This window comes from Aulostomus chinensis, chromosome 2 (assembly GCF_037954235.1).
Source record: "Aulostomus chinensis isolate RoL2024-O1b breed Wild chromosome 2, RoL_Achi_v1.0, whole genome shotgun sequence".
Lineage (NCBI taxonomy): Eukaryota > Metazoa > Chordata > Actinopteri > Syngnathiformes > Aulostomidae > Aulostomus > Aulostomus chinensis.
The window spans coordinates 26,551,569-26,572,483 of NC_141321.1; the positions used below are offsets into that span (position 1 = coordinate 26,551,569).

Sequence of the window (20,915 nt, forward strand, 5' to 3'; positions counted from 1 at the left end):
AATTATTGAATCAAACTTTAGAATATGTTTAATCTGGTGATCACGAGTGTTGGTGCTGTTGACTCTCCACTGCTCTCTGCAGCTAAAAAGAAGGTAGGCTGTGTGGCATGTGATACGCTGTATGTGACCTCAAGACACCGCAGCTCATGTGGTCATCTTTTCACAAAAAAAAAAAAAAAAATCATAACATTTCTCTTGTACCCAAATTAGGAACTGAACCTGAATTTTGTATCTTGAAAAATTGAAATTCTGGACATGCACAAGTTTTCACAGCTTAGATGAGAATGACTTCCTGTCAGGACGTTTCCCCTCGTGGTTACAATGAAGTCTAACAAAGGAAACTTTGTCACTGATGCAAAACTCAACTGTTTTGCTTTGGTGTCACTCCCCCAGAATAAAAAAGAAACCTGTGGCTTCTTTATAGGCAACATTTTACACAGATGTTCAACAAAGACTGAGGAAGAAGCAAAAGGTACCAGATTCTCTCCCCACAGTCGTCTCAGAAGACTAAAATGCAATACAGCTTTAAAAAGTTTTACAAAGAGTGGATAAGTTGTGATTATTCACCTGCACATGTTAAACAGTTCCATGCGTTTCCTGTGGAAGAAGCCAAAAAAAAGGTCTGGGAAAGGGAATCCACTGACTGATGCTTTCACATTGGCCAAGAGTGAGAGAAGTTGTTATGCCACATCAAGCACGAGATTCTTCCCAAAAACCGATGACTGATAAAACGGTGCCCTTCAACATTCAAATGCCTCAACGCAGTTCTACCAACCCAGCTGATACTCAGATACATCAAGTAACCTCGTCTCTGAAGAGTAATGATGCAGTATGAGGTGTTGAAGTACGCTTGTAGTGTGCATTCAAAGCTTTCCAATGCATTGATTGGCTTAGCCTCTGTATGCCTCTCTCTCACACACACACACACACACACACACACACACACACACACACACACACACATAGAGCAATATTATCCATACTGATATACCTGCCCCTTAAAGAGCAGTAGAAATCACCAAAGCAGAAAACAGAAATAACTTGCAGATTGACTGCAACCTCTTATCACACACACTAAATCAAAGACAGCTGCACAGTCTGTAAACATGGAGTGCCTTGCTATGGTTGTGTGTTCCCAGACACACTCTTGCTCAGAGAACAACGCATTTGGTGCTGAACCGTTTCCTCTGGACTCACTGGCATTCTCCCACCACCACACATGTACAGGGAAGGTATGCAGAGTACCCTGCAGCCAGCCGCACAATAATTGAAGATTTTTTTCAGATAGGTCAACCACAGACACAGGCAATTACTCCCAACATAATAAAAATATCCTGTATTATAGAACAGGCAATTTCCATCTCTTTTACACTTTGATTGTGAAGCATGTCTGGTGTAAAATAAATATTGTTGGAAAGCCCATTCCAGATAAGCACGTAGTCTGTATTAAGTGTGACTTATAACTTATGACTATAAATGATCACAGTTGTAGAGACGGCCCCCAAACATCACCCAGCACGCCCCCAAAGTCCCATATTGGTTTGTTCTTTTCTCTGACTGATGAAGACAGGACACTTTGAGGTGCATTTAGTCATCCTGACTAACTGAACTATTGCCATCTATGTATTTTATGAAGTGAGTAGTTCTCAGTTCATTTTCAAACTGAATTTGATGTCACAGGAGTTGAAGTAATGCAGCTGCAGCTATTAATACAATTCAAAACAAAAAACTACCTCAGGCGTTTTTGGTTTTTTTTTGTTTCTAACATTTTACCTTCTGCCTTGTTGCTTTTTTGGCCTTGTATTATCCCTCAAATGGCTTCTGTCACTTAAATGCAAATATATTCTAAGTCATTTTTCTGCTTACATTTATGTTGTAACTGGTCCTTTTCTTTCAAGGACAGTATTATTGACAGACACCTTTCTATTGTGCAGCACATCTTAGTTTACAGTCTCTCTGCTGTGGCAGCGTGCGTTGTCACGGCGATTAAAAAGACCTGTGAAAATCAAAGCCACAGAGAATACAGAGCTTATGATTTTCACAGAGATCACATTACTGAAAATAAAGCAAATAATGGTTTCCCGCCAACATTCAACTGTACATGTAACTCTGAAACATTATTACCTGTTCAAAGAATATGTATTCACTTGTTGCTGGGTAAAAAAAGGTGAGGAATTATTAAAGTAAGTTTAGATATTAAGGTAATGGTTCAACATAGGCTGGTAGTGGTCTTCGGTGTACAGTCCTGCAGAGTGATGGAAATCTCTCTTAGCAAAAGTGTAAGTGGTTTGGCAGGAAGTCATCGGCACTACAGTTTTGATAACAAAACTCAAGATTTTAAGCACAGAGTGTCAGTGTTCCAGCAAATCTAAGGAGCATCCCTAAAAACAAAAAAAAACAAAACAAAAAACAAGTGTTCTTACATTATAATACAAACGGATTAGGACCACACATCCCGCTGTCTGAAGTTTTAGGAATGAATGGGATCAGTGCTGAAGGACATGCATGACAGTGAGTGCTGGGTGTGGCTGTTTGTGTGTAGTAGAATCATTGCTTTTAGGCATGTTCATGTGTTAATAACTTGTTTTTTTTTTGTTTCCTCCACTTGGCTTTGCTGAGTGTGTAAGCAGAGCACACAGACATTATTGAATGTGAGCAGGCAATGTGCTGTGGTCGTAATAGCGTCATTATTCTTCTGTGTGTGTGTGTGTGTGTGTGTGTGTGTGTGTGTGTGTGTGTGTGAGTGAAGTAAGGGTGGATGGGATCCTCTTAGTCAATATGCGTGATGGACCCTTGCGCCATATTTTCTTTCTATGAAACACTCCTGCTGGAGCATCAGGGGTAATTCAATATTCAGTCTACGGAATGAATCCTGTGGGGAATTATCTGATGCGTGCCTGGGCAGGTGTGTGTCTGATAATTAAAAATTAAATACACATAAGCATGTATCTGAAAGAGCATTTTATTGACCTTCCTTCATTATGAAAACCTGTTACTTAAAATTAACTCGCTGATACAGAGCTCAACCTTAGCCTCGCAATTCCTGAATCTTATTTCCAATGATGGGTTGAGGTTACACGTGTCCTTCCGTCCAGAAGGCGCACAGTACAATCCGTTATCATTTGAAGTCATCCTATGAACATCGGTGAGGATGCCAAGAGCTATGGAAGTTGGAATCACAGTAAGGCATAGAAAGAAGCAACAGTCCTGATACACATGCCCACACACAGTTGTCCTTCAAAGTGAAAGTCAGTCCTGCATGCAGCCCTTCATCAGCATCACTGAGGAAGCTGTAATTTTTATATCATCCTTCCAAATATATAAAAGCTGCATCTGCATGTGCTTCAAAGAGACAGTTGCTAAAATTGTTAAAAGTGTGAGGTAAAAAGTGTTTAACCACAGACGTCATAGCTGCAACTTAGAATGTGAAAAAATTAAACTGCATATTAAACCAAAAAAAAAAAAAAAAAAGTTTGTGTAATAGTTTGGAGTCATTATTGTTTGATAATTTTTAAAAGTGAAAATTTCGCGGGGAAAGACAACAAATCCTTCCCCGAAGTCCACTTAGTATTGAAGATAACCAGCCAGAAGACCTCGTCACCCCCAACAGCCTCTGATAATGGCTGCTCTCTGATCAATTTCCCTGTGTAAAGGCATCAGTTTCCTCCCCAGTGGTTGACTTAACATCTGTCCCACTTCAGCTCAAAGCAGCGTGGGAAGGCAGTGACAGAAAAATCCACATTCCCTTACCGCAACCAACAGTTTCATCGGTTATAGTGAATGTTTTTCCTTCTTTTTTTCCACCATCTAAAACTGACATAAAGTTCACCGTTTGTCAGCTGCACTATGAAGTCTGATCACATGATAACCAAAGAAACGGACACCTTGCAGAGGTTAGGAGGAATCTGTGTTACAATGGCTAATGGACGTAATTCACAGACACCCAAATACTGTGGGTGGGAAAAGGATGAAGCTATAACATGGACAAATGAATGAAAGGTAAGGCAAGAGAGATGAGTGTAAGACACTGGCAGCGTAAATAGGAGGTTTAATAAAATAAAAAGAATAAAATGCAAGGGCGGTACTGTGGTTAGCACTGTCACCTCACAGCAAGAAGGTTCCAGGTTCAGCATAGGATCTTTCTGTGTGGAGTCTCCATGTTCTCCCTGTTCCTGTGTGGGTTCTCTCTGGTACTCCAGCTTCCTCCCACAGTCCAAAGACATCAAGAGGGGACGAGGCTGATTGATACTCTAAATTGACCGTAGGTGTGACTGTGAGTGTGAATGGTTGTCTGTTGGCCCTGCCATGGGATAGTATAGGCTCCAACCACCCCCCCACCCCCCACGACCCAGGATAAGTGGTAGAAAATGGATGGATGGATTGATGGATGAAATGCAGGCTCCCTGAACTGGAGCTTTATGAATTAAATCCTGCAACTGTGTGGAGAGACTGATGCATCGCAGTAAAACTGTCCCATTGTGAAGCCTCCTTCCATTGCAAACCTTCCTATGGTGGCCCGGTCTATTTCAAGATTAATTGCGTGTTTGTAATGACTGGATTCCTCTCCCATGAGAGCATATGGCAGACTCCCCAAATTAAAAAGCAGCTGAGGAATAAACTTCTAAACACAAGTATTGGGTTTCAACCCACTCCAATAGCTCATGGGGAAAAAAGCTCAGCCATTTTTCACTGGCCTTAATTAAGCCATTTATTGGCATTTTATGTCCATAGCAATAAAATGAGAGGGGCCAGTAGGTTTGAGTCTACAACTTCCTCTTCTGTCCTTATGCAAGCTTTAAATTTACATTCATGATATTCTACATCATTTAATTCCTCTACCCATTCCAATAATGTGAATATTTTTTATCTGGAATCTCTGTTGTGTGGTGTAAAGCCACTCAGGGCAGCTAAGCCTGGACTTCCACATGATGGGCCTCTGGATGATGTTGTTAGGATGCAATCTATAGAACCACATGGTCCTGTTAAATTCTCATGGTTCACCACCGCTCAAACTAAAATTGACCTGTTCCCCACCACTGCCAACTACAACGCCGGCTTAAATATGAAGAATTTAGAATTAATACTTCTCAGACAAAACAAGACAGTATCAGTCTCAATCAGTGGCCCTAATAAAGTGGCCAGTGGGAATAAAACCCATCATGAAAATAACATTATCCAAGACATCCATGATGATCATAGTGTATATGAAATTAATTTTTTTTGGTCAATTTTACTCGACCAGACTGTCTAAGAGTGCTTTCAGGCCTTCTATGTTTCAGTTGCACCAAAGCCATTTTCCCCTTTTGACAACCCAGTCTTGCGTGGTTCGTCCGTGGTGACAATGAGAGCCATCCGTGCTCTCCAAAAGTAGGCAGCCCACTCCTCAACACCAGGTGTACTTTGCATTTTTGGACACATCCAGAGTGGATAAGTACCTTCCTCCTGTTTTTAATCTCTCGCTCCGCCCTGGACACAGATAATCAATAAGACAGTAAAGGCTCTTACATCGTATTTTGACTTCATTAATGGTTGAAGAACTAGTGAATTATAGTATACTATTATAGTAGTATTATATTAAGTGCATTAGCACCAGCCTGCTACAAGAACTACAGGTGTTAAACAGCTCTTAATGCAGCTTCGGCCTTTGAAGGATGAGAGTCCTGGACAGAGATGCAATCTCCCTCACTCACTCTCTCAGTTGACTACACTTAAATATGTCTACCCCCATAAACATGCATCAAGGAGAGTGATAATGAGTGGCAGAACAAAGGAAACACTTGTAATGCAGCTACAAACAGAGTCCCTGACTCCTCTATGATTGACATTGTAATAATAATTTGATAGCGCCATGCAATATTGATCTGTACAAGAGCTTTATATAGATCATGCTCGGCTCCAGTGGCTCCTTAAATAACAGTGTTTTCATCAGGGTGACAGGCTGTATGTACCGTCGGATACACTCAACTAAAAAGGTTACAATGTGTTAAGCAAGTATCTCCGATAGATTTGTGAAAAGGGAATTAACTAATAACGTGTAAGCTTTGACAGGAAAATTATCATCTCCTAAAAGAAGATTTATTGGCTTATAGTACTCCACATGCACAATAACCCTCCTACTTTAATTAGTTTTAATAAAAGACATCATTTAAAGATCACTTGTCAAGCTCAAGGACAACAGAAACCAAAAGTTAACCCCAGATGCTTACACACATCTGTGGATGGTAGTATCCACACAAAAACTGAGCCAAAGTACATTAATCAACACTTGGGCATCAAGCCAGCACCGTGTAGAAGCACATTTATATTGCATCAACAATTTTCATTTCAATTTGGCACAAATAAAAAACATATTTTCTTGGGCATGGATTTAGAGCCATCAGTGCCAAACAAAAACCAGCAATTACAGAAGTGGGCATCTTAATGGAAGAAGAAAATGCACTAAATCCCACAGTTAGCAATTCCAACACATGCACTACGAGTGCAGCACGCCTCATATGGGCGGGGTCCTCAGACTGGTCGGGATTCTTAAAAATTGAAATACAAGTTTACAATGCAACATCCTAATTAGTTCCTATAGTTTCTTTCCCTGTACTCTAAGGCCAAGTGTGGTGGTGTAGTAGAAAGATGGATGACAGACTTGAATCTCAGTGACACTTCTCCAACATCCATCACCACTCCTTCAGCTCAAATGCTCCATCGCCCAAAACAACGTCCCGGCTGTTTGTCCGAGGCAAACAACAAAACCGTGCGTATCCCAATGCAATGATCAGATGAAGCAACATCTACAAATGCTGATATGTTGCTGTGTTCATCTACACCCTAGCAATTAGCTTCTTAGTCCAATCTCCGCATTTACCGTCTCAAACATCAACATAGGATTACATGAAAACATCCGCAAATGTCCTGAAATCTCTCTAAAACACCCAATTTTGTGGCTGTAAAAATAGTAATAGTAATAGTAATAATAACATCCCGCTCCAGACAACCAATTACATTGATTATATACACAAATCATGGTACATTAGTTTTTGTAGGTACAAACACTGAATGAGAACAGCCTGACTAAAACATTGACAGCATAATGATGTCCTGTCCAGCCCCGCTTACGACAGAATATGAAATTCTAAAGGGCATGAGGAGAGTGCATATTCTGCCAAGGCAATATGTCACCTTCAGGTCAGATCCAATTCAAGATGAATTCCAAAATCTAATGGATTGTTCCTAAACTTAAATTCTATCATCCTACAGCATTTCATCAAAACACATCCAAAATATTAAGAGTTATCCTGCAAGCAGACAAACATACAACACCCCATTGGCAGAAGTAGTAATGGCTGATATTGTACCGGTCATAATTTAGTTACTTCACCTTCATACTTAATAGTTCTATCCTACTATAAACATATCCTGAACCCTCTTTTTATCCTTACAAATATATCCTCTCCATTTCTTTCATCCACCCTCATTCCTCCCCATCTCCTCTCCCTCCTTCCTCTGCGGCCCACTTCTGTACCGAGGGAGTGACAGCAGCCGCTTCAATAATTCACTTTCCCTCCGAACAGGTTGTTTGCATTGCAGGGTGCTGCAGGCGGGAATAGAGAAGCAGAGGAAGAAAGATTAAAACAAGGAAGAATGAAGATGAAATAAATGAAGACTTTTAATAGTCAGACAGAATGAAATACAGCAGAGGAGAAAGCATGTTGTGACTAATCATGATGTAGGAAAACAAAGAAGAGAGAAAAAAGATGGAAATGGATTTAGGGGGACAATCCAGCCCCATCTGTTCTGCCACATGTGCTTTTTGTTTCGTGTGTATGACATTAACTGTGAGAAAAAGGGAGCTCATGAAAGAAAGGAAGAATAGCATCCTATCAGAACACATTGAGAAGCTCATCATACACAAAGGGACAGAGGAAGAAATGTGGATGGTCAGAGTGTGATAAAGCAGCAGCAAGTCAGAGCCCAAACTGGGAATATCGCCCAGCTATGAAGCAAGTGTCAGATGCCCTGGTAGGGTGTTAGCATGTACGAGACTTGACATTTACATGACCCTTTAGCTCGACTCCTGAGACACTACCACTATTAGCAACAGCAGCCAACAGACTAGTGTTTGTTTCCGAAAGAGGGAAACTATTTTAGCGGCTAGTACTCAAAACTACTCAAAACTTTTTATTTCATGTCACCACACACTATTGTTGTCAGGGTTCATGGAGGTGAAGGCAGGTGGACCCAAATGCAGATGAAGAGGAAATAGTAATAAAAGATGATACGTTGATTCAAAAACAAACAAAAAAAATTAAACTTACAAACTTTCGACAGAAGAGGAAAAGAAACCAAACTTAGAAAGGAAACTCCACGAAGGACATAAGAAGACACAGGGAGGACGTCAGCACAGGCAACGAGCTGATTGGATGAGAGACATAAGGGGGAGGGACTGTAGTTGAGAGGATTGATGAACTAATGTGACACAGGTGGTCACGGAGTAAAGAAGTGAAAATGGGCAGAAGCAGGAAGGAAGGAAGAGAAGAAACAAGAGGGAAGAGATTTTTCAAAATAAAACCAACTAGAAATGCTGACACGAAGAAAATAAAACATAAAGGTGCATAAAATAATACATAAATCACAATATAGGAGTTCAAGTGAAGGCCAAAACTGAGTCACTATATAAAGTTCAAAATCAGAATCAACAGCCAAAACGAGACATTGACTTCTATTACCTCCACCAAGGGGAAACGTGAACACTAGCAGTTATTCTGCTTGTTGTTTGCAAGATATTTTAAAAAATTATGAACACATTTTGAAGGAGAGACAAGTGATTAAATTTGGAGGCATTCTGGATCATATTAGATCCTTAATAATAGATTATGATTTGAGGTTGCTGGCTGGGTACAACTATTAGTGGTATTTCTGTTGTACTTCTTGAGCCTGAATGAAATGATAGAAAGAAGAATGTCTCAACTTCTGCAAATAATCTTTTTTTCTATATCTCCAAAACCAAATGAGGGCAATGCATCTTAATGAGCATGATGAGTGTTACTCTCACAGAGATGGTACGGATTGTGTTCCGCTTTGATTCTAATTTTTGGTCAATTTTAACCATTAGCTGGTCTGTGCAGCTTCCTTGGCAGACATTTGAGCTCTCTTCAGTGTTTTGTGGTTGCTTAAGGTTTTACTTCTTTGAGTATATAAATTTAGTTCCTAACTAACTAACTAACTAACTAACCCTGGCCTGTACTGCACCTGCTCATTCTTAAATGATTCTGTTTGTGGAAATTTGAGCTAAGGTGGATTAGTTGACTGATCAATCATTTGCATCAGTTCATTCTTTAAACCCGGACATACGCAAGACAATTTTACAATCATGCCACCTCCCAGACTGCACTAGTTTGGGCCAGACTACAGAGCAAGTTGGCACAGAAATCTCTGAACATATGAGGGGTACAGACTCGGTGCGATTGGGGACAGGAGAGGCCGATGGAGGAGGTAGAAGCGAGAGGGAGAGGAAGATGGGACAGATGAACGCAAAGGGCGACGCACCGCTGTTGCCGCCACTGTAGACTCGTTTTGTCACTCCCACGTGGCGGACTGAATGCCCCCCCCCACACACACACACACACACACACACACACACACACACACTCTCACACACTCTCACACATGGATGTCTGCCCCTCCTGCAGAGTTCAGTTCAAATGGGTGAAGGGGACCTGAGCCGTCTACTCCTGCACGACTTCACCCAAATGCACTTTTTGGCGCAGATGGTGACTCATAAAACAGCTGTCTGCTCTGTCTGCAAACTCTGGTTCTCGTGAGGGTTTTCCCGAGAGTTCGGTGCATTCAATTGGCTTCAGTTGCAGTGACATGTTGGGTAGTCTGCGATCCCTAATCTGCAGCAGTTGTTAAATGTCTGATGTTTTGTCCTCATAAAAGCTGAAAGAAATCATGAGATGGGACTTGTTTTTCCTTACAGTTCTGTCACTGAATCTTTTGATTGTTGGGCTAAACAGAGACATATGAACATATGTTTACCTTCTGGAAGCAAATATGAAGGACTGAGGGAACTCATGGTGGCCATTTGTCAGGAAGTCAGATCAACCAGCCAAAACAAAAGAATACGAACAGATGATTGATGATGAAAGTAGCTGCAGCTACAGAAGACACGCAAGCTGAACTAAGCTGTCTACTCAAATTCCTTTAATTCTTCCCTTTGGTGATAAACTACAGCAAAGAATATGAGTGAGTCCATCAAATCCAGTCAAACTTTCAGAGAAGGAAAGCAGATTTGCCAAGATTTGTGGGCGGCAAGATAGATTGCTCTTTCCAAAAAAAAAACCAAGCTACTCGTGAGTCTGTATGATAGATGTTCTCTTTGTAAATGGACAGCGTGATCAACAAAATAAAAAGAAAAATGTTGGAACTTTCTGAATATGGTTTCACCCTCATTCCCACTTTTGCTTGCTCTCTCACACTGACTCAGTGCTTCCGTTTCTTTTTCATTTTTTGAGTCCCTGGCCGGTCTCGCTCTCTGTCTCCAGGGAAGCCTTTCTTCTTTTAGCTGCTCTGTATCTGGCCCTGCCCTTTTCAATGTCACTCTTACCGTGCCTTTCCCTGGTTTTTAATATGAGCCTTTCACCCTGACATGCGTGCCTTTTCTCCTCTCTTTTAAACCATATTCAAGTTATTTTTATTGAATGTCAATTTTTTAATTAAGATCTGAGGTGGAAAGGTGTTGACAAATAAACAAGAGGAGCTCAATTATCATGACAGCTTCATGTCCACATACATAAAATGATTTAACACCAACTTCTGGGTAATCTTCATCATTTATATCAGCTGACATCAAATAACTGGTGTGTGTGTGTGCGTGTGTGTGTGTGTGTGTGTGTGTGTGTGTATCATTTGCGCGCCAGAAAAATACAGAAGATCCCATGAGAATAACTTTTACACAGTTCCAGTTGTCTTCTCACAGACGAGACGGATACCACACACCTGAACGAGCATGCTGCTGTAAGACTGGTATACAAAATGAGGAGCACCGACTAGCGTGGCCTCACACACAGGGTGTCAGTATGAAATAGGGACCAGACTCTGCTATACTGAGTTCACTCTAGAGGAGTTCACTCTAATGCTCATTTAGCATTATTGGATCTGTTTGTGACCAAAAAAATAATAGAATTCTTTGGATCAAAAAGTAAAATTCTAATTTAGTACACATATATGGATCAGAGTGGCGTCCTTGTGCCATCTGTTGGTGAGCCACCCCAAATGCAAAATATACATTATATTCACAATATACGCAAAATATCCGTTTCCTGTTTTGGATATTTTTTTTCCAAATCAAACCACCTTCTCTCGTGATTCACCGTTTCCTGTTTCCTCATTTCAGGAGGCTGCTGCTGTCTCCTCGTACCCCAATGTGTCAGCCCTCCACCTGCTTCCCAAAAGCCTGTCTGCAGCTTTCAATGACAGTGTGCATGTCCTATATATGCAGTAAGTGGAGAGGTGGGTGGATGCTTACCAGCGATGGTAGCGAGAAGATGACAGGGTGGAGAGAGAGAGAGACTATGAAGAAAGAGAGGGCTGGTGAGAAGAGAGGAGGAATCTAAGGAGAGTTAAAAGGATGAATCTGTTGAAAGGGGAAGGGTTAGCACATTGGTGAAGGGAAAGTATTAGGATGGAAAGAAGAGAATGAAGACATATTCTTTGACATGTTATGGGAGGTTATGGATGCTAGAAAAGACGATCAGAGGAGGAAAGAGAGGAAGCTGACAGGAACATCTTTCTTGAGGTGTTAAAAATTAGTAGATGGGTAAAGACTGACTGAGGAAGGGGAGAAGAGGGATGAGAATGTGTAGATGATGGCAGGTAAATTGCTACTCTGACAACACAGGGGCCTTTCAACATATCCAAAAGATTATACTTCATCTCCCCTGAGCCAGCTGAGATGCATGAAAAAGACAGGAAAATGTGAGAGCAGCAAGTGAAAATTTCAACATTTAAAGTGCCAGAATTTTTTTTTTATTTTCCTTAAACCATCATAAGAAGGGGTGGAGGGGGAGGGTAGTTTGCCACCGAGGGAAAGTGAGAATGAGAGGAGGAGAGGGTGAGATCTCCAAGCGGCACGCATCGCTGAATTATTGAGGCCAGACGTGTGTAGGAGCAGAAGATAGATTTCCAGTGTTGATCCCTCCCTGCTGTCAGAAAGTTTAGTTGGACACGACAAACTCGCGCTGTTGTGGTTGTTTTGTTGCTGTGCGGAGGTTTTTCAGGAGGCGTCGCAGAGAAGAGCGGCATCGAAAAGTGTGGTTTAAGCAGTGTGTGCTTCCCGCTCTTCTTTAAGTCAGCGCCTATCTGTGTTATAAGGTTTTCCCAGGTAGTCAGTAGCAATGTGCAGGTGTTGTATGAAGTGACAGATCAATATATGTCTCAGCTGTAGGTGCTTAGAGGCAGCCAAACAGGCTGCCTCTAAGCACGGCAAACTCTGAAACCCCACCATTTGCTTGGCATGAGTCAACAGTGTTGCAATTTTTTTTTAAGCTCTCTGAAGAGATTTTAGCCTAAAGCATTGCCACAGACTTCTAATAGGTGTAAAAAAAAAAAAAAAAAAAGATAAACTGAACAAATATAGTCCCATTTATTCTCATTTTGTTGTTTTTTAAAAGCAATTTTTATTGGGAAAAAATGTTTCCACACCATTTAGAAGTTGATTGCAAAATTGCCCAAAATCATCCTCCTCTGTAAAATTTTGCTTGGATGTTACTTACTTGGATGTTCGACCTTCAATGTGCATTATTCTTTGTCAGCAATTTGCAAGTGACAGTCAGTTTTCTCACTCATTTGCTGGATGTGTGTGCATTGAAACTTTCAGTTCATGACCACCAGTGTGAGCAGGATTACGTGACACGTGACCAGTGTTCATTCACTAACCCAGTGAGACCATCTATATGTTGCAAGCTCAAAAGCTGAATTCTGCTTCAACATCCGGACGACTATGAGAAATCAGAAATCACTCTAACCAACCAGGACTGTGTTCTGACAGCTGCTCTGACCTTTAAAAGCCATGTAGCTCTTAATAGGTTCTCACAACTGATGACGTGAATGAGGACACTGTCTATAAACCAGAATAGAAAACGGTGTCTCTTGGAGCAACAAGCGGTAACGCCATGAGTATAAAGTTTTGAGTGCAGTTATGGTAAAAATGGATTCAATAACAGCAATTAAACAAGAAGAAGAGTACTCAGTAGCGTAGTTTCTCGGCAGAACATTTTTATTTTTCTTATGACCGGATTTGGCAGGTACTTTTTTTTAGTTATTTTAGAGAGGAGGAGATCAAGACAATACAGCGGATCTCAACTTTTGAGTTAACGAGACATGGATGGTTTCACCAGGCTACACATTCACTACCAGTAGACTTTTAGTTTAGTTGGAGACATCTTGGCAGCAGTTAAACTTCAGACACGAACAATGTATGAGCTTGCTACAACTAAAATTTCAGAAACAAGAGCATATCACCTCCTTATATCATTCCCACCTGAGAACATACACACACCTTACTTCTCTCCTCCTCCTAACTCCTTCTCCTATCTCACCCCTCAGCAGGAAGCCAGCTAGTGCAAGAGAGTAGGAGGATCCTGGTGACAGACTCTGTCATACCAGGGCCTCTCTGTGTAGAGACCGTGTGTTCCATCCATGTTTATGAGCGGTTTCTAACACCAAAGACATGCCTGCCAGGGCATATTTTTATCTACGTAACTCGTTCTCCTCGAATCACAGGAGCCACAGAGGGGACATTAAAGCCCACTGAGACATGAACCCCAACCCTGACTCTAACCCTCAGACTCTTACGTCCAGACACCCAGCCATCCTTCCATTCATGACCCTCATCCTATCCTTTTCCGAACTTTTACCAGTTTGTACAACAACATTTATATCACATAATTTCCAATCTCTCTGTCAGTTAAATGTTTATTCATAGACATAACAGTGTGTAGGAAACCCTTAAAACAAAGGACAGAAAACATTCTTGGAATTAAACTACGTGTGCCTGAAAATTTCAAAATATACACTGTAGTATTGAATTCTTTAAATAAATTTATGCAAAAGCTACATGCATTTAATGGGAACTTGTTAGAGTGGAACTGAAAAATCAAACTGTAAAACATTCAAAGACAAAGTTTTCAAAATGATTGGATTTAACAAAAGAAAGAACTGCTGAAGACAAAAGAAAGGAGGGTGAAAGTAAAGGACGTGAGGAAGAAAGAGAGTGACAGTGTGAGAGAAGTGCAGGAGGAGGCAGACGGTCTCTGATGTAAGCCATGTTCTCACCGCTGTTCACAGCCGTCCTGTCACCTTCATGAATAAGTCAGATGCCAAATGTTCCCTCCCTCTCCATCTCCCGTCCATGCATGCAAACACACACACGTACTTATGTGCGCAAACAGCAACACACCCCCACAATCATGCACACAAAACGCAAATGCAGACATGACAAAACACATACACTCCAAAGCTTTGTTATTTAAGCTTCCACAGGATTTTACAACACTACGATGCCCTGGTTTGCCAGACGTGTGCACAAAGACACAAACATAGATGTGTACGTTCCCCTGTGAAGCTGAGCCAATAAGAGGTGCTTTATAATGTCTGACAGAGTGACGGGTGTACAGAGGAAGAAAGTGAAGTTTTCCTGACAGTTTTTCCTGCCCACAGGGCACCCACGTCGTCCTGTTACACTCTGGACCACTCTCATCCAAAAAGGGGTCCGTGCGTCCGTGCGTGCGTGCGTGCGTGCGTGCGTGCGTGCGTGCGTGCGTGCGTGCGTCCGTGCCACTGTCTTATACCCAGGTACACAGAGATGACAGTGGGTAACATAACGAACTGCAGGTTCAGCAAAATGTAAATGCAGCGAGCATGTTTGTGCACACGCATTCCTGAGTGCACATGTCAAAAGGTGTGTGATTGTTTGTGGCTGTGATCTACATGCAAAATAACAGCGTCATTCAACAGACAGGTCGAACCACGGAAGGATGGATACAGATACAAAAGCAAAGAGCTAATCATTCTGAAGGTGCCTGCAGTGATTTCACTCCTTGTCAAACTTCAATCTTTGATTTCTTCTAACCTAACATTTGGGATGTAAATAATTCATCTCAAACAGTCTGTCATATTTATGTCTACATAATGCAGGAGTGGTTAAAGTGCAGACTAGAAAAGGAATTTAATAGTAAGTGGGACAGAGGAGGTAGCAGAAGACAGAGGAGGTAAATAAATGTCACCAAAATTAATGTGATTACTTTTACATAATCTGCAACAACCTCCTTCTGTAGATAAAATTCCAATTAATAAATACAAGTTGCTTATAGAAAATCACAATCATATTCCCATTTACATGCTTCGATCAATGGCTGAAGATGCACAAACACAGACATCCCGATGCTCTACTTTGGAGTTTCCTTCCTGAATTTGACCTGAAATCATTTCAGTCTGTCTGTGCTCTGAGTCGAGTTTGCAACACGCGCCAGAAGATGCAGCATACATTGTTAAGAGATTTGACAGCCATATATGTCGCTGCATGTTGGTAAAACTTCATATAATACAGAAACATCCTTCAATACTGTGACTGCTATAGGAATATTGCATGTATCTTAATTGCTTCCTTCAGCTGTGACCTGAATCAGGTTCAGGAAATGCCATAACATGGTGTCTCATTCGCTTAGGTTTATTTCTGAAAATTGCTTTTCATGTAAATGTAGTCGGTGTCATCCACCATATTTTTTTAGCTCCTCGCTTCTTATTTTACACATTGAATAGTGCTTGCCTCATTGAAGAAACTGGGTAGACCTTTGTCCTTTGTGTCCTCATTTTTTATCTTCATCTCTGTCTACTTAACATTTGTGCAAAAAAAAAAAATGTTCTTAAGATCGTTTTGTTGTCTGGTTAGTCTTCTGTCCCCTACATAAACTGAAAATATAGGCAGCTTACATCGTAGTGTGAGCACATGCACACATGAAAATTACATATGACATTTCTAGACATGCTTTCTAAGGATAAGCTCCAGTGTGCCAGACTGCCCACCTTCAGCTTCTGCCTTGTGCCCACCGTGGGTTCAGAGTGTAACTGGTAGTAGAAAAGGTGATAAATCAGACCTCCCAAGATGTCATCAGACCGCTCTTATCCTGTTAACCCCAGGTAGCAAGGCTAGTGTAAACCACCGTCTACATATCACTTCAGCCATAGTCCTGTGGCTCTGCTGCTGACCTGTAGGTTAATAGAAATGTTGTCCAGCTTTAATATCCCGTCAGCTTCACAGAAAAAATAGGAAAGAAGAGGAAGAGAGAGGATCAAGGGCAAAGAAGTGGTAAAGGAAGTAGCTGAGTAAGCACCCAAACAAGGAGGTTACATCCAGTGTGTGTTCAAGGTATGACCCTTAAAATATTAAGGCAACAATGGCAGAACGGCTACACAATGAACCTAGTTAGCATGAGAGGAAAACGGAAGCAAGATGACATGACATTGCTCCTAGCAATGTCATGTCTCAGAATAAACAACTTAATTAAAGCACCATGTGCACTAAAAATTTTAGCAGAAGGGATAGCATCAGAGAGACTGACAGAGATGAGTGGAGACAGACCAGAGAGAGGGAGGGACAGGAGAAGAAATGAAAGAGAGTCAAAGTAGAGGATGAGCAGGCAGACACCCGCCCATCCTCCTCTGATGAGTGAATTTGTTGAAAACAAAAACCTCAAAATTCTTCTGTCTGAACAGTAACCTTCTTCCTCTGGATGATTGATCTGTAACTCCGTCCATATATTTAAAAAAAACACACACACACAAAAAAACAGTTTGAGCACCAGTAATTACATCCCAAAGACTTTCAATAAAAGTTGTACAAAAAGAAAGGTCACTTGACAATCTCTGACAATACTGATGACATTCATGTACAGGATGCATACTGAAGCAGACGAGTTATATACTGTAAGAGGTGTCAGATTGTGGGAGGTAAAAGATTACCATCATCTCTAGCTTTAGTCTCTTCCTATCACCATCTCCCCCCTCCCCTCCCCTGCTCCATTGCCTCAGAGCCACCGATAAATTATGGATGCTTATTAGAAAAGGGCAATATTCAGCATCCCAAACAAACTCAGCGGCAATAGACATAAAAGAGATGCAAACAAAAAAGTGCTGATGTGGGGACACGAAGAGTTAAAGTCACAGGGGAGCCAGTGGCCGGGCCAGTAAACCTGGAATGATGTCTTTCTAGGTCACTGGCATTCAACCCACGTGCCATGAGAAGCTAATGAAGTGCAGGGAGTGAAGCTCTACATTAAGATGATGCTGGAAAGTTGTGGGGTTCATCTGCAAACACACGTACACACGCAAACACGCACACACACACACACACACAGATTGCAAACAAAAACTAGCAACCAAGTCTTTCATTCTTCCTTGGGCAACATCTTCAAAGTGATGTTAAATTTGTGTTTAGGCATATTAAACTTTTTCACTCTCTGAATCACTTGTAGTGCTTTGTTCTATGGCCGGTGGCAAGGCCTCAACTCTTCTGCAGCTGCTGTGAGAATCTAAAACCGAAATCAAAAAACCAACAGTTAAACAAAATCATTGATTTTAGTTCATTACGTTTCCTGTTGGCAAGCACATAATGAAGCATCATATTGCAGGCTAATGGAGTCAGAATTCCATCTACAGTAACAGCAAATGGTTTTGTGTGACTTTGTCAAGCGATCAATAATTTGGTGCCCTTGTGTTGCTTCCCTGACTGTACTGCAGCACAAAGATGGAGAGACACATTTCTGGTAGTCTGTTTTCACGTTGAGGCTTTCACATGAAAAGTCACATCCTGCAAGAGTGTCTTGAAGTTTTGTTAACCTCCCCTAATCCTGAAGAATGTGGAGAGTTGGCGTGTGTGAATGTCACATCCCACTTGTAATGCCTGGGATTATAGTATATCCAGATTAAATGGAAGTTGTGAATACTTATGTATGTATGAAGGGATGTTTATTATCAGTGGAGAGGCAGACCCCAAATAAAACCACATATTATAAAAATACATTAATAGACTCGTTGCCACTTGCAGTGTAAAGGTGGGCAGATTTTCTTTTTATTCATATTACAGCAAAGCATTTCCTTGGTACACCTGTCTGGCCAATTGCTATTTGACAGACAGGTGTTACAAGCTTTGTGACAACCTATCAAAATTCACAGAAGTACAATCAATACGACAGTGCTGCAAGAGTGTCTGATCCTTTAGTCCCTGCTGAGCCAGCAGACTGTTGCAGTGGAAGAAAAGTGTGTCTGCAAACACATCCCATTCACACACAAACACATAACCTCACAGGTTTGCAGGCTCACGCACTCAGCACATAATCACACATGCCTACTTATAAGCATAGACACCTTCACACACGCGTGCGCGCACGCACAAATCGCAGGCATGAGCTGACAAAACGTACGCATCCAAACACACCCCAGAGAAGGCAACAGTAAATGAACCTCACAGCCGTCCAAAGCGCTGACATCAATCAGGCACGCTTACACAGTTCGGCTCCCGATGGACACTGAGTCGCATCTGTCTGCTAGCGCAAGTGCTAAACAATTCCAAAGTGAGGGGGAACCATTTTATGCATATCTGCGTGCACAGCGAGCGAGCGTGCCAAACTCGTTGGCTCCTTTCCCAATCTTCGCTCCTCGTGTTGTTTACCCCAATTGTGCAGATTTTGAAATGATTCTTTATTCCTGAATGAGTCTTTTTAGTGATCATGATTTACCGACATGAAACAGTTGTGACGCAGGTGCACACAGCTGAGCACCACCATCACACGTCACCGGGGAGTCTGCGGCCTATGAATGCTGGCCAGTGTCACAAAGTTTTTGGACTTTTCTTTCTCCCTTGGCAACTACAGGAGGGAAAGTCTGCAGTCACATATAAGAAGGAAGAAATGAATCTCTTTTTTTCTGACACTGAACGCACTCAAATTTGCAAACTCCGCCGCTGAGAGTGCTCGACCCGCCGCATATTTGTGACAGAGCTCATGAGACAGAAATTGTTTTTGAAAAATAAAAATGTTCCATTCAGTTGTTCAAAAAAATAAATAGAAGAACAAATAAGGGCAAATTTGGCATGACAGAGTATCTGGATCAGTAAAGTCATCTGAGGAGAAAAGTGACTGAAAACAAAAACATCGACGAACACTTAAAGTGTGACATTACAAAATGTCCCCTCATGTGTGCTGGAAACAAAGCTATAACCTTAGCGCTGACACCTGTGAGTACAAAAATCTCAGATAAGCGACGCTGCTTAAAGTCAAAGAGACACATTGTCAGTATGAGTTTGTTGTTTCAAATAAAAACTTGAATGTGGGTAAAAAATAATAAGACGTTGTCACAGAACACAAACACTGTCTGCACGTGTAAGGTAACTGTACCATGCTACAGATCATATTATATGCTAAATAAAGATTCCAGAGCTGACTACTGGTTTTGGTTTACACTAAAACTGATACTTCTGCAGCAGTATTAAGTGCACGAGCGGTACAAACCAGATTAGTGAGCAAGCACATCTACATGGGCCAGCGAATGACAGACTGTCTTTGTGTGAGTGCAGGCAGGATGCAGGATTGCTTATGACAACAGCACTCTCTGCTACTATGACTAAACAGACCTTGTTTTCAATGGCTGCCACATACCTTCAAACATCAAAATCAAAGTATCAAAGCTGACAGATTGTGTGTCCGCTTAGCCCACAGGGACAGAATGCATAGCTGGCCAGGCGCCTGCAGCAGAACAAACCGAGCCTCTGTAGTACAGTGAGACAGTCTTAAGAGGGGACAAATCTCAGTCTTATCCTCAAAAGCACAGTGACAAGCAAGGGACTCGTCTCTCAGAGCTCTGCCAGACTCCTCTTCATTTAAGAACCTGTTGCCTCCAAGTAGGCATTTGTTTCAGTAAGTGTAGCACACATGCAGTAGCTAAACATGACCCCACCCCACCCCAACCCCCAAATTCAGTTACAAGCCCATTTAGACGTTATAAAAAAAAAAAAAAACGGGTGACACCTACAGCATTTTTGAAAATAACCTCCTTAAACCTGAGGGTTTTCTGAAAAAAATTGACAGAATCATTCATGTCTACCAAAACCCCCATTTCTCAGCCTCTGCAGAGAAACAGGAACATTAAATCAAAACACAGAAAAAAATAACATGCACATGTACCTTACATGGAAAATAACTTGGCTCCTCCCAACTGTTCAGTAAATGTTTTTAATCAAAAATGAAGCTAAAGTGGCATCAGGTCTTAATGGGAGAAGCAGGCAAACGTTGCCTCAGATCTTAACGGTAAAACAACCCATGTGTTTGCATCCATTCTAAATTGGTTGATTTAACGTGAAGCCGTTCTACACAAACCCGTATATTTCTTTTAATATAATTTGAAGTTTCATTGTAAATATCTATGCCAGACTGGAAAGAGTATTAGATTGTCGGTGGGCTTCCCCTGGATGATTTTCCAGCCTTCCTCTGTGACTTCTAGAGGTAATATCTCCCCTTCAATTTAATTTGCTGTTTGTCTCCCTGAAGCCATTCTGGTAGTACTTTAACACTTATTATAGTGTCTCCTAATAGACAATATGTGGCAGGGAGAAACTCTTAATTAAAGTTATGGACTAATAATTGAACAAATGAACTTGGCTGTTGCAGAGGAGCACAGTCAAGCAGCACTAATGAAGAAAGCATCGACAGCAATACATTTGTAAATATCATGTCCTTACCATAAACTCCTTGGCCCCGGGCAAGAGGATAGACACTAGAAAATAACAAAATCCAGAGAAGCTCCATGTTCAGCTCAGTTCCTTCATAACCTATGAAAGAAGACACACAAAAGGTGAAAACCAGACACACACC

At 41.4% G+C, this 20,915-nt stretch overlaps 1 protein-coding gene across 3 annotated transcripts in view; it reads right to left on the minus strand.

The window, feature by feature from the left end:
- Nucleotides 1-20,915, minus strand: part of mdga1 (MAM domain containing glycosylphosphatidylinositol anchor 1) — a 166,245-nt gene that overhangs the window by 143,737 nt on the left and 1,593 nt on the right. For all 3 annotated transcript variants that reach the window (XM_086187760.1, XM_086187742.1, XM_086187750.1), the window contains exon 2: nucleotides 20,783-20,872. In XM_086187760.1, coding sequence (XP_086043886.1) covers nucleotides 20,783-20,849 — 67 coding nt within the window. In that variant the 5' untranslated portion in view covers nucleotides 20,850-20,872. The remainder of the gene's footprint in view (nucleotides 1-20,782; nucleotides 20,873-20,915) is intronic.